The following is a 15,718-nucleotide window of genomic DNA, read 5'->3' on the forward strand; positions in this document are numbered from 1 at the left end:
GCCCATTTGATGCTTTAAATAAACAGAAGAGGCGTTCCGAACATCATCGCCGCCACCGTTTTAAATTCCGTCCATATGCAAGAATGCTCGAGATGTTCCTACCATGAATTCCCCTCCAGAGTGCTCGTGCTGCTTCGCGCTTCTAATGACTCCTAGATAACCCGGGTGATAACCGCGTACGAGAAAAAAAATGACAAAGTTCGGTGCACTCGGAGAAGCAAAGAGATGCACTCTTTTAAGTGGATCTATTTTGTTTACAGGTATTTGTAAGGAACTGCGTAATCATGAACATGTCTGTAAATAAATAATAACTAAACAACTTCATTGTTTACTGTTTACATGTATAAATTTCGCCATCCTCCGCCTATGTGTGTTGAACGGAAAATATTGACCGCACACTCCGGATGAAACGGAAATTGTCGTCATACCATACAATAATATACTTATACAGAAGGATGAAAAATATATAATAGAGTGGATTCTTCATATATAAGAAGACGAAGAAATTTTGTGTCTAAATCGGGAATCCAGTACCCTAATGTAGCATGTATGACATCGCCATTCGAGATTTATGATCCACCTCTCTCACATTTTGGAATATATATTTGATTGATTTATATTTTTCATTGACTGTATAAGCTTACTTTATCAGGCGATGCCCTATTTGTTAAACAGGGCGACGGTCTTAGTAATAATATTTTCAATAAACTTGTCAGACATCAATATTTGAAGAAGTTTACATGTTTGTGAAATATACTAGCTAGATAAATCAGCGAATTCCGCAACCCTTCTCTGTTCTGACACTGTGCACTGCTAATGTAATCCAATTAGGCGCCAGTTTAAGCAGTCAAAAATTGTTCATGAATCAGACCACACCCATTTAAAACTTACAATACACGAGATAGTTCCCCGAGTTTGTGATAGCATTTGCTACAAACTGACGACTGTGTAACGAGGCCGGACTATTGACGTCATCTGTTCCTGAAATACGTCAAAAGCCCACTGCGAAGGAATACAAGAACCCCAAAAATCAGAATTGGTCCGCCAATGACGTCACAGGTGACATTTCTAATGGTGAGCCACCTAAAGTTTTCATCAAGTTTTTCTCTCGAATTAATCATCATTAGCATTCATTTAACTTAATCTGCAGCCAATCAGAATATCATAAAAGCATATAACCTCCGTCATATACAGCTAGCACTAGTTTACAAGAAATTTATCTATATACAATATCATATTGATTTAACTACTGTTGACCTCATTTACGCAATTCACAATACAGATTCTGATTTTTCATATTATCAACGTAAATCAATATATTTTACCGATTCCATGAAAATCACCTTAAAAAGACAAAAGCAGGTGCCTCAGCTTGACGAATTGTTTTAATACGTTCCGAATGGAATCATGAATATTTATGCACCACAAGTTAACTGGTTCCCGTACGAGAAACAAAAGATGACAATCATGGCGAGCTGGTCCTGTTTAACGTGGTTTAAAACATGGTTTTAATTTCATGTTTTATTCTGGTTTTAATGTTTGTATCGGTATAATGAAACAGTTAAAGTATATCATTGAGGTAGTCTGTAAAATTCCAGTTCCCCGGCAGTCATCCTATTTTCCAAGACGTAGTCTTGTTCTCCGTGAACAGGGATCCTGTTGACTCCCTCAATGACATACTTTAACTGTATCCTGTCACAACACAAGAACAAAACTGTTACAACATGTACACTTTGATGTGTTCAAACAACAATGTATAACTCACAATGTCCCAACTACAAATGTGTAATGTTCAAACTTCAATGTTTAAACCGCAATTTCAGCCCACATTGTTCAAACTACAATGACCTGCCTACAGTACACAGCCCACAATGTCTAAACTACAATACACAGCCCACAATGTCTAAAATACAATACACAGCCCACAATGTCTAAACTACAATACACAGCCCACAATGTCTAAAATACAATACACGGCCCACAATGTCTAAAATACAATGTTAAGACCACAGTGCAAAGCCTAAAATGTTCACACTACTAATATCAAGCAAAGTATCAACCACAAATCATTCCAGCGATCAAGATCTCATGTGGCCTGTGTTGGAATCCACGACCTACCGGAAGTGAGCAGTCTACCGACCGAACTATCGCGACAGTGGACATGAATAGGGTATATCCACTTGACTTAATCTTAAAATTGCTATGCTCACCCTGGTTTCATGAAGACTCTGCCAAAATGAATGTTCGCATGCAGGTCCGTCAACACGTGTTTCAAAAGATCCTGAAACAGTAGAAGAATCCAATAAATGCTTATTCCTAGTTTTAACTAGAACTGTCCAAACACGATATAGTCTTTAATTTGATGTCTGAAAGGAAAGGGTTCTCCAGATATTGAGTGGACAGTATATATCTTCGTCCAGAGTGGATTGACCATTGATCTTTGACCATGTGACCCCAAAATCAATAAGGGTCATCTACTCCTTAAGATGTACCAGTGTAAGGAGTTTGACGTCTGTCAAGCAAATGGTTCTCAAGATACTGAGCGGACAAGACGTGGTCTACAGACCGACCGACCGGCAGGTGCAAAACAATACGACCCCTCTTTTTCAAAGGGGGTATAACAATCTGTTGACGGAGTGTATAATAATTACGTCTTGTATAAAAAAGCAAAGTCCAAAATTACAAAGTTAAATTATTTTGTGAATTATAAATCATAAAACTATAAACATCTTGATATCTTGCATTACCTTCTCACCCATTGAAACTCCACCAGACGTAACAATGACGTCACACTTGCATAACGCGTCCGTCAGTTTCAAAAGTAAAGCACAAGTGCTGAAGAAAAGAGAAACAAAACATGTAATTGCCACTGTTAATGCCAAATAAGTTAATTGCTTTAAGAATAACAAGTTTACTATTCCTGATATTCAAGTAGACTGGACCATAAATGAACGTCATGTCTATTTATAACCCTTACGTGTCTTCCGCTATCTCTAGGTCAACGACAGGAAATCCATGTTCCTGTAGCTGTGAAATGAGCGTAGTTCTGTTGCTGTCCCTTATTTTTCCTTCTTGGAGGACTTCAGCTGGCTCAAGCAGCTGTAAAGGAACGACTCTCGCTATCATACTTACTATCATCCATACGACAGCCATTAGTAAACCACAAGAATATAACCCCGCCTATGATCTACAGAGAACTTTTACTAAGGCTTCATATTTGGAATATTGTTATACATGTAATTCCATAAAAAAAGTGCTATAGTGATTGAGCGAGAGAACTGTCCTTGTATACGGTTGTTCATTGCTCAATTAAGTTAGTTTGAACCCCATTAGACTTATCATAGTTTATTTTCAATACCTTTCGAAGAAGCCTTCCTGATAAAATATACATTGGCAGAAGATGTGATACCTCATTTCCAGTTGACATGACTCCAACAACCGGAAGTTTATAACACGTCACTGTAGTTGCTCCAACTGTTGCTAGTATTCCCAATTCCGATGGTCCAATCTTCTGAAACTTTTGTAAAACTTTCTCGCCTTTTGCTATGTCAGAACCAACTGGACTAAACAATAGAGAACTCATTCATGGATACTAGATAAAATGCTGCTTATAAGTAGGTACATTTTACATTAAATATGTGTCAACAAAATTTGAAATGCTTAACTGATACAACATTCTTTTTTTTTTTTAAATGTTGAAACTGAAAACTAAATATTCATAAGTAAAATGAATACAATTTCCAGTATGGAATGTAATATATTCTCATGATTTCTCAATTAAGTCCAAAATGGTGAGGAAATCAAATAGGGATGGGTAATATATTTCAACTTTTGAACATCATAGAAAATTTACAATTCTCTTATATATCAGGAATTTTATATTTGTACTTACAACAACCAAATTAAAGCAAAAAATATATCAACCTATGCATCCATTTTTATTTATCAAGTGTCCTGAAGTGAAGTTCGTGATCTATTTGGTAAAATGTCTTTGGCTGCAGTGCTTTTATAACGAATCATATAATGGCTGAACTTTTCCAGAAGATCGAAGAATTAAATCAAAACGCAGTGGCTTGATGACTGAATCGATCCCATTAATGACTATAATACCACTAAGTTAGATTTAAACAAGATGTGTTTGTGAAACAAAAATGCCTCCGATAATGGCCAATTCCAAAGATGGCCAAGGTCACAAGGGCAAATATCTTGGTACCAGTAGAAAGATCTTGTCAAAAGAAATGCTCACGTATAATATGAAAGCTCTAATATTTACCATTTAGAAGTTATAACCAATGTAAAAAAAAAAATTAAAAGTAAGTTAAACGTCAAGGTCAAAAGGTTTAATACCAACGGAAAGGTCTTGTCACAAGGAATACTCATGTACAATATCAAAGCTCTATCACTTATTGTTCAAAAGTTATTTGCAGGGTTAAAGTTTTCAAAAAGTAGGTCATACTCCAAGGTCAAGGTCACATGGTCAAAAATATTGGTACCCACGGAAAGGTCTTGTCACATGGAACACTCATGTGAATTATCAAAGCTCTATCACTTACTGTTCAAAAGTTATTAGCAAGGTTAAAGTTTTCAAAAAGTAGGTCAAACTCCAAGGTCAAGGTCACAGGGTCAAAAAATGTTGGTACCCATGGAAAGGTCTTGTCACAAGGAATACTCATGTGAAATATCAAAGCTCTATCACTTACTGTTCAAAAGTTAAAGGTTAAAGTTTCAGACAGAGTGACAGAATTACAGATTTACAGACAGGGCAAAAACAATATGCCCCCCGATCTTCGATCTCGGGGGCATAAAAATATGCATGGGTTGCAACTCTGACAAAAACTATGAACAAGGAAAGGTGGAGATAACGAAGGGTGGTCAATCTCAAAACCCCTTTATGTAATACAAAATAAAGAGTTGGACATAACAGAGGTGTGATCAGGTGCCTAGGAGGAGTAAGCATCCCCTGTCGACCGGTCACAGCCGCCGTGAGCCCTATATCTTGATCAGGTAAAGGGAGTTATCCGCAGTCAAAATCAGTGTGCCATGAACGGCCTAATAATCGGTATGAAACACGCCAGACAGCATTTGACCCAATGATAGGCTGTATTGGCAAACAAGTGAAGACAACGAACAGTGATCGATCTCATAAATCCTCTAAGGAATACAAAATGAAGAGAAAGGCAAACACAGACCCCTGGACACAACAGAGGTGCGATTAGGTGCTTAAGAGGAGTGTACATCCCCTGTTGACCGGTACTAGTGCCCATTACAAAGCCTACACTAAAGGAAGCCTTTCTCAAAATAATCAGATTGGTTTACACACTTTTACGTTATACACTCCATTTCCGCCTTACGGTGTCCTTTCTTCCTGCAGGTAAATCAATCTATACTGTATAAACAGAATTTCTTCAGTTTCTTCAGAATGATCCCTTATTTATCTCTATAAGCCCTTATAGTAAGATACTCACCGAATATCTTGTCCTTTTGTCGGGGCCTCCATGATCTTGATTTCTAGTTCCGTTCGGCCGCCGTCCTCCTCTCTGACCAAGATCGTGTCCTCTACCTGAACAACAGCGTCTGCGCCGACCGGAAGTGGGGCCCCTGTGTTGATTCTAACACAGAACCCCGTGGCCACAGTACCTCTAGGCTGCAATGGGTTGTATAAAACAGACGCTTACGTTTTAATTTCTAAAACGCTGAATACTAAGCCTTAAACGATCATGAAAAATATTCTCAAACTGGCAAATGCTCATAATTTAGAAATTCAGATAGCTAAACCAGCTAGGCTAGTTAAAAATACCGGGGTATGCTTTTCATGAACATAGATATTCAATATTGCAATCTTATTTAGGGAATCACTGTCTAGTTTAAGTGATTAATATGGAAAACCTGCTAATTTCCATAAAGACGAATCCGTTCAAAAAAATGCCATTGTAGTTAATCGTCTTACATACATGAACATAAATCAACTAGACGGTGATTCTTTATATTCATTTTTTAAATAAAAATGAAAATATAAAATCAACATATCAAAAATAATAGAAATGGAAATACAAAGGGAATTTCAAGTTAATTTCCATAGTCTCCGCCCAGTGTTGCTGATTTGCATGCAAGCGAAACATTTACATGCTGATGTAGTATTTGGAGAAACTAACACACTGGAGATTCAAAGGGTTATCACAGAGAAAACAGTTGGAAATGTAAACATGTCGATTTCAACCTTGACTCCCGATATCAGTGAATAATTCTGGAAGGGACGTAAAACAAACACATCAACTTCAAATAAGAGTTTTATCTCGAGCAAGCAGGTTATTGAAGAATCAGAACGACTGGTGTACCATGAGCCTCACGTGACCACATTCATCATATTTACATTTCCAATGACTTTGCCTTTGATACCTTTACAAATTGTAATGATTGCCATTTCCTCATGAATGTGCTGCAGGTTTGAACAATGCGCGTAAAAATCTTGTTTATTTCAACGACTGGGAATTCCGAGCGAAATGCAAGTAGAACGTAAATAAAAAAAAAAATCCATTCATTTCTTAAATACATCACTAAATGCAAGAAAGTAGTCATACAAAATTTAGAGATAAATAGATTATTAAAGAAAATCAGTGATCCGTATAGCTCGTCATAGCTGAAGATGAACTTAAGATTAAATAAAGAATGTAGAGTTCTATCATTTGAGGCAATAGGAGGTTGGGTTGGACCCAAAAATTAGGGATTTACAGGACTCTAAATGTATCCTCTAAATATTAAACAAGACGCCCATAGGTCATGTCCCTTGTATGAACAGTTGCGTGATTACATGTAAAAACACAGCCCTATTCTGGTCACGTGATCTATTGCCATCAGTTTTCGTCCTTCATCGAACGTCCGTCTTGTGAACAATTGGGCCAATGATTACTATACATGACACGTTTCATCTAAAGAGAAAAGATGAAGATAAAGAAGCGTGATCCTAGAGAATACAAAATTAAGAGGGCACACGGATCCCTGGAAACACCAGAGATGAGATCAGATGCCTAAGAGGAGTAAACATACCGTGTTGGCCGGTCACACCAATATATGCATAATATATACACAATGTAAGACATCTTCAGCAGTGATTTTTTTCTTTAGTATAAAGATAGTATCTTGTTATGAAATTTATCACTGTTCGTTATCTTCACTTTTTCATGAAAACGTTTATGTATAGAAGTGATGCAATAATTCAAAACTACATCTGTATTTAGATGATCGACTAGAATTTATAAAGGGCTAGATCCTTATCATCTTAAAAGGTTTTTTTTTTCACGTGGAAATCGCTACACTGGACCTGTAAAACGATTCAACATCACATGAAAATTCATTTCTAGGAGTTGTGTTGGTAGAAAATTGTATGAAATATCATCTTTGAAGTTTGTAGTAAAAAAAACATGTATGCTCCACACCTTGAGACACTGAAATTGATAGCAAGCAAAAGATGCTCGCTTCTTCATTTTCGTCTGGTGGTACATGTACATGTATACCCTAATTTTTGGACATAGAACGGAGAACCTATTCGTTGTTTACAATGAACTCTAGTCTAATTCTTATACACTCGTTTTACAGCTCAGGTAAGCTATGGTTTTCATATTTTTCAAAATCATGGCTTCTGGATAAAATATTTGAAAATTAATATTTTTCAAAATCATGGCTTCTGGATTTAAATTTGAACATTATGATGAAATGATTCAAAATAGAATTGCTATTCAGTACCAGTATTGCTATATTAAATTTCTAATTTCTAGTGTCTGTAAATTAAGAGTTTAAGTTCAAAAGCAACGAATATCATGATTGAAACTAAGGCTTTAGTCTGAGTTTGTAACATGATTCTGGGGCCTGATGGTGTTTTAAAGATATAATTATATTATGATTTTCTATTTTAAAGATGAAGAAAACTGTGAATACCCGGTCCAATTTTACAGATCAGATAAATCTGGGGTTTAAATCCTTATATTTTTGTTACGTTGATATTTCCGATGAGGAAAACTATAATTTTAAATATTTCATAATCCCGATGCAACGATTTTACAACCTTCCGCTGAGTTAGTATTGAAATCTCATCAATGTTTGACGATAGGGATTTCGAAAACCCCGAGAACAAGATGTTTATCTGAACGCTAAATGGAAAGCACCCGGCATCGAAGTGAGAATCCAGTGTTATTCCGTGTTATACATTACGCGCATAGAGATCATTGCATCCTGCGCGTCAGTAATTTCCATTCATGGTATCGGAAAACTCCCCCGAGACTCGGATGCTGCGCCGTGCTTACACAACTCGTAATCATCCGTAAGCCTGAGTACGCGGTCCTAGGGATTGATAGCAAGCTTGTATTACCCCTAATTTCCCTAAAATTGCAGGATTTTGCTTTGAAGAATTTCAAGTAATTTGCATGCGTGACACATTGTGTTGTATATTATCATTTAGTTACCTGTGAAGACTGAAAATCATCGGAAAGGAGGGGGAAATCAATCCTAAAATAAAAAATGATTCTGTTTGATAACTTATCAAACTTACAAACTATAATTGTAATATTAAAGTCCCATAACTCCGTAACGACAAAGACCGTCAATCCGAAAATCGACAGGAGTTGTTCTCTTCCTTGTTCGAACATTACATTTGAATTCTAAGAAAATCTTCTCAAGTAATCTCAGTTTATTGTGTGTCATATAAAATGCAATTATCTTACATATACCTGTATCAATATTAAAATATTCCAAGTCCCATGACTCCGTAACGACATATATCCTACAAATCGGTGTCAATCCAAGTAAAATCTATGAATTTTTTTTTAAGGGAACTTCAGTTATCGCCTGCCATAGAAAGTGCTGACAGACGGACAATTACTATAAGGTATCCTCCAAATAGAGGCAGGGTGCTAGTAAATTGCATACCAGGTCAAATTCAACCTTTAATCCAAGCAGGAGTTTCTACTGTCACAAATCGATGACCCAGACACGTGTAGACTGGCATTCAGACAGACATGTTGATTTCAGTATAACAGATAAACTTGTTTTCAGGAGGTATAACTGTGCACCTATGTTTCTTTGATGCTCAGGAGATGCATGTGAGCTATATATACGCACTGCCATCTTAAAATGAAAACATCAGGAAAGCGAGTATGAAATCTGCATTTGCGAGTAAATAATGTTTACACAGGATCGCTGTCTAAACACTATTTGGTAATGCCATTTCTTTAAACAACTGTAATTAGCGTTGTTGCTTTTCTAAAATAAACAGTGCAATTATTATTAAATTTATTTGTGGAGAAGTTAGATAGGCCTAAATTATGATACGATTACGTATCAATGACAACAAGGCCTACTGTCACGGGTGCATTTCGAAAAAAAAAATAATTAATAAGAATGATCAAATTTATAGTGAAAATCACAATACTTTTAAATTATTTTATTCAAGCAATTTTATTAATCTTTTTTTTTAACCTACACGTTGTTACTTAGGAAGAGGGAGCGCGGCGTGCTGTTGTTGTTACGTACGCGTTCCTTTAAAAAATGAAAGCATTATAATTCAATTCAAAGTTGGGAAATATCATATTTTATTATTCATAATTGAAAGTTCAATCATCTTTTATCTTTAAATTTCTTTGTTAAAACTACCAGTTAATGGAAACCGCGAGCACAAGTTCTGCCTATATGTTATTACAAGGTGAAGGTCAGTTGGTGCGAGTGTGTATTGAATTTGTGAGCAGAACGGAAAGCATATGTCGTAGACCTATATGTAACAGTGCATAGCTTCGATAGAACCATTTTCTCGCAGTTTATCTACGTCTTTGTCCAAGTGCTTGTTTGAAAAAAGTACAGGAACAAATTCTACTGATTTTTTTATGACAAAGTCCTTGTGCCGACAAAAAATATTCACGTCGTGTCCCTACCTTCCTTCGAAAATTGAAAAAAAAAATGTCCAAATCCTCTCTACTGACAGTTTTGTTGGTTTTTTTGTCAATTAAATCTAATCTGTTTATGAAATGGTAAACAACTGTTTTCAATTCTTCTCGTTCAAGGTCGTATATGACGTCACAAATAATGACGCGTAGAATATCGAAGAAAATATGCATATCGCAAGATTTGAATTTCATCGCTTTCAAACTCGAAAACTAAGCAAACTGTTTCGTTTAAAACACATGTAGAGTAGATTTAGGCATGAAATGAATTAATTTTGCTGAAAATATTAAAAAAGTTTAGAAACATGCGATGTGTCCCTTAATGTTCATTTTATCAAATTGTCAAGCATGTGTAGGAGTGGATATCCTAAGATCACACGCGACATTTCTGACATAATTTTTTCTTCTTTATAAAATTGTATTTTCATCTCCTCTATATTTATATCATTTTCGAAATATATTATTACATTTTATATTGTGATAATAATACATGAATTCGTATATACGCCTGCTTGGCTCAGTGGTTAAATAACCTATCTAGTTTATGGAAGAGTACGGAGTTCGATCTCCGATTGTTCCAAAGATTCCCCCCTTCTTTGCTACAGTAACTTAGTAATGTTCATATACACAACCTTCTGTAGTGTGTGTGTGTGTGTGTGTGTGTGTGTGTGTGTGTGTGTGGTCTGTGTGTCTGTGTGACCTGACTTTACATTTTTACTTGCCATAACCAGGAAGTATCAAAATAGACTAACTATACGGTGATACACCCTGACCCAAATTGCTTTTTTTTTTAATTAATTTATTTATTTTTGCAGAAACAAGATAGGATGCAGGTCAATTGTACCTGGAATATCACGAAAAGTTCTATATTATTGATAAACGTCGCGTATATCCTTATACTGCATTACAAAGGCGACATCAAATAAATCTTCGATTTGTTTAACGTGGAAATCGTCACGGAGGAAAGGTAAAGATGGTTTGTAAATAGGGTTCGGTCTATTCCCCTCTGTGGGGCATAACATTAGATAAAAAGGATTTGTTTTTTAAACGAGAAGACAAAATATTCACGCTATAAATTCCATCAGTTCCGAATGAGGAACACCACAATTTGATTAAATCCAGGATACATAAAATGAAATAAGTGGGATGGCCTCTGGGGACACGAGTCTCATAATAATCAAAAACGATATTGATCGATAATCACTTACTCTGACTCATACATCACAATAATATCAAACGCAATTTTTTCTTTATCAAATTCATATTGTCACTTAATCCGTGAAGAATATTTCAGCTGTAGATGAATGTGTCGACAACGAAAATGACTCTCCTTGGGACACTTCAAACCGCATCACTGATATCAGCGGAACAATAACCCGACGGTGTGTCTGGTTCTACAATAACTATAGTTAGAGACTGTAAATGAATTAAAGGACGTTGGCTGTAGATTGCAGCCCTGGCACAAACGGGGCTCGAACTCACGACCTCCTGGTTCCAGGTACGAAGCGAACGCTCTTACCACTGAGCAACCGCGACCGGTCAAATGTCTTATCAGTGATGGTTCTAAGATTTGACGAGGACATGGGGGATCGAACCCCGAAAACAGAGTCCTCACCACTACTGCGACCCATCATTGCTTGTAAGATCTGATGATTGATAAAAGTTGTTCAAAGAATTCGAAAGTGTTGCAAACGGTCAAATCAGAGTTTCTTTTATTATTTTTATTGTGAAGAAGAAATTAAAGTATGCAAAAGTAGTAAATTAAACAGCACAGGTTTTGTAGAGCCAGTTCGTGAACGTGATTCACACGGAAACTGCTTAGAGCGCTACCTGTAGTTTTGAAAGATTGGTAGAAATTTTCAAATCTTGTTAATTAACTGATAATGAAAGATGACTTTTTTGTTGAAAAAAAATACCTGCCGTTAACGAACATAAAATTACAAAAATATGGCTAATTTTAGCAAAACATAAAGCTGGGAAATAAGGATATTTCAAATCTCGGATGACTTCAAATGAATGTTCACATTTGTTAAGCGCCAAATTACTCAATAGGCTTCCACTCCGGTACATCAAAAACCTGCAAGCGACACAATGTACTTTACAATGGTGCCACATCATAAGTCTCGTTAACATCACGTTTCGACTTCTCGGACAAGCGTCTGAGTGATTGAGACTAGGCAGTAATGGTGACAAGGTGTACTTGTGCCACCGCGGAGAGACACGTTGTATACATCCCACCATAAATCGATTAACTTTTTATTAAGCATAAGCACAAAAAATAGGTTACTGATAAAAAAAAAAATCGTTTATCAGAGAACCACTGGCAAACATCAGAAACAAACATAATTTTATTAATTGATACAATATGCGCCCATAACGCACTTAACAGACATGAGTTTACGAAATTCCTAATGTCAAATTGTGTTGAAAATTTACTCAAGGGTGATATAAATTATGTATCCAGTCTTTAACCCACTCCTCGTTATTGGCTTGGGGTTTCCAGGTAAACATGATGTTGGTCAAGCGTCACATAATCCCGGTTTCATTCAGTTAATTTCCGCGAATAGGGGTGTGGTGTTTTAAGAGAAAGATGATCGATAAATTGCAAGAATCGAGTGGAGCAAGATGCATGTATTTATATTTTCTACTGAGGCACCTAATTGCTGCAGCGAAGCATTGGCTTGGTGATAAATTAATTTCAGTTATTGTCTTAAAATTTTAATCCAATTCTGATTTCAATGAAAAATGAAATTTCAAAACATTGGTAATCCAACAGAGAATGGAAACCCCAGTAATCTACCCGGTACACATCACTTCAACCTGTGTAGCGGTATACAGATGTACCCGGTACACATCACTTTAACCTGTGTAGCGGTATACAGATGTACCGGTACACATCACTTTAACCTGTGTAGCGGTATACAGATGTACCCGGTACTGATCACTTCAACCTGTGTAGCGGTATACAGATGTACCCTGTACACATCACTTTAACCTGTGTAGCGGTATACAGATGTATCCGGTACTTATCACTTTAACCTGTGTACCGGTATACAGATGTACCCGGTACATATCACTTTAACCTGTGTAGCGGTATACAGATGTACCCTGTACACATCACTTTAACCTGTGTAGCGGTATACAGATGTACCCGGTACACATCACTTTAACCTGTGTAGCGGTATACAGATGTACCCTGTACACATCACTTTAACCTGTGTAGCGGTATACAGATGTACCCGGTACACATCACTTTAACCTGTGTAGCGGTATACAGATGTACCCGGTACACATTACTTCAACCTGTGTAGCGGTATACAGATGTACCCGGTACTTATCACTTCAACCTGTGTAGCGGTATACAGATGTACCCGGTACACATCACTTTAACCTGTGTAGCGGTATACAGATGTACCCGGTACTTATCACTTCAACCTGTGTAGCGGTATACAGATGTACCCGGTACATATCACTTTAACCTGTGTAGCGGTATACAGATGTACCCGGTACACATCACTTCAACCTGTGTAGCGGTATACAGATGTACCCGGTACTTATCACTTCAACCTGTGTAGCGGTATACAGATGTACCCGGTACACATCACTTTAACCTGTGTAGCGGTATACAGATGTACCCGGTACTTATCACTTCAACCTGTGTAGCGGTATACAGATGTACCCGGTACACATCACTTCAACCTGTGTAGCGGTATGCGATAAACAGTAGATATCGCAGCATACATTTAACTAGGGTTGATTTTGTTTTCATTTTCACAAAAGTGAAATTTCGGTTTCTGTGTCTTGTATCCCCACCCCTTTTTTAAAATTAGATTTTAAAAAAGGGGGGTGCACACATTTACAAGTTTTGATTTCTGGAGCAAAAATCTAGAGACGAGTACCAAATAAATGTCTACTCTTGAATCTTGAGGTCAAAGTCACTCTACCAACATCGCATGAGATTTTAAAAAATTCTTACGTTCCTTGTGTGCCCATATTCCTGCAGAGATTATATGTAGAGGCTAAAACGAGAAAGTTGTGTAGATACCCGTGCCTAACCAACAGAAATAATTCTGCACAGATGATTTTTTTTTTCCACCACGTATTTTAATTTAATTACTATTTCTATTTCATTAAATTTGAACATATCTTATTATCCGGATGTTATTACAAAAGGACTGGACAAAGTTAGATCGCCCTCTCCTTCTTATCTACCTCGCTACCAACAGAGGTCAATCAAATATATTTTTTCAAAGGCACCTTATGCACCAATGTTCCTTCATTCGGGTCATTGATTTAGCAAGGCCTACAAAATACCACATACTTAACGAAACAATCCAGATCAACTGGAACATCACAGAATAGTTCACAATTACAACCGTTTAGCTGAAAAAATGTGTGTTAACCTTTCATCTCCAGATATACTGCTTTTGATTACAAATAACTCTACTGGGAAAACCCGCAGTTTAACGATTAATATTTCATAGTTTTTCCAATTAAACTCGTATACTCTACTTTTTATGGGGGACTCCCTCTTCCAAAATATAAACTCATTTCGAAATTCCTAATGTTAGCTACATTTCTTACCTGGGTTTTATTAAAGAAATTCTTAGAAATGTATTTTTATGAGGAACTGGGTTCCTGTTTGTTTGGAGGTCAAATGCATAAGTGGAAACCTTTTAACGAACACAAACGAATTTGATATTGCATCAATTTATGTTGACCTATTACATTGACCTTGAACATTAACTAGTCGAGAAATGAAGCATAAATCTTGTTCACAAGACACACCAAAGAATTGTTTTTCTTTCGTAACCTTCACCTCTGAAACCAATATACCAGATCTTTATGCAATTGTTAAAAAAACCAAGATAGGAAATGTAAATATTTGTTTACAAGGTGTTTCCGAAATTTCTTACACCCATGACCTTGACGTTTTGTATTTGACCTTGGACATCTATAGGTACCCAGATCATAATATCGCTTTTCAGTCATCTTGATCTTTTACACCTGACCTTAAATCTAATGGTTATCCTGATATTTATACAACGTATCTGTCAAATCAGGTCAGAGATGTGGCTTAAATATTGCATACAAAACTAAACCTACGGACTAACAACAAAGGAATAATATGAAAGAACAGGTCCATCGATACATGTATATACACCCGCAGCATACAAGCTCCGAGTCCGCTATCATGGCTATGGAATTCTCGGGGGTTATACATATCTATCATAGTGCCTACAGTGAAATCCCTAACAGCCAACTATTGCACTAGTAAAAATATCCACTAATGAGCTTCCTGGTGGAATTCCTTAGAGCCAATTTCCGTACTATGAATATCGACCACACAACCCACATAGTGGAATTCCCAGAAAGCAACCCTCGTACTATAAATATCAACCACATAGCCCGTAGTGGAATTCTCAAATGCCAACCACCGTACTATAAATATCGACCACATAGCTCGCCGTGGAAACTCTCGTACTATAAATATCGACCACATAACACACACATTCCCTAACCCCGGTACTATAAATGTCGACCACACAGACGGCCGTGGAATTTCCTAAAGCCAAGCCTCACAGTGGAATTCCTTAATGTTAACCTTCCTACTATTTGTATTGACCACAGAGCCCGCTCTGTGAAATTCCCGAAATCTTACCAAGATACTGTAAATTATCTTACCACCGAGCCCGCCGTGGAATCCCCGACAACAAGTCTGTTCCCAGCACCATCAGAAGCTGAACATAAAAGAAATTCATCCATGTTGAATCTACTGAATCACTTCCGAG

The 15,718-nt window shown here is 36.8% G+C and overlaps 1 protein-coding gene across 1 annotated transcript in view; it reads right to left on the bottom strand.

Annotated features, from left to right (window-relative positions):
- The window catches only part of LOC125650731 (gephyrin-like), a 71,446-nt gene that overhangs the window by 9,599 nt on the left and 46,129 nt on the right, over positions 1-15,718 (bottom strand). The window contains exons 10-15 of the mRNA XM_056166375.1: positions 15,612-15,667; positions 5,466-5,644; positions 3,410-3,563; positions 2,978-3,099; positions 2,748-2,835; positions 2,211-2,281 (exon numbers count right to left, since the gene is read on the bottom strand). Of these exons, the coding sequence (XP_056022350.1) occupies positions 2,211-2,281; positions 2,748-2,835; positions 2,978-3,099; positions 3,410-3,563; positions 5,466-5,644; positions 15,612-15,667 (670 nt within the window). The remainder of the gene's footprint in view (positions 1-2,210; positions 2,282-2,747; positions 2,836-2,977; positions 3,100-3,409; positions 3,564-5,465; positions 5,645-15,611; positions 15,668-15,718) is intronic.

This window comes from Ostrea edulis, chromosome 5, assembly GCF_947568905.1.
Source record: "Ostrea edulis chromosome 5, xbOstEdul1.1, whole genome shotgun sequence".
Taxonomy (NCBI): Eukaryota; Metazoa; Mollusca; class Bivalvia; order Ostreida; family Ostreidae; genus Ostrea; species Ostrea edulis.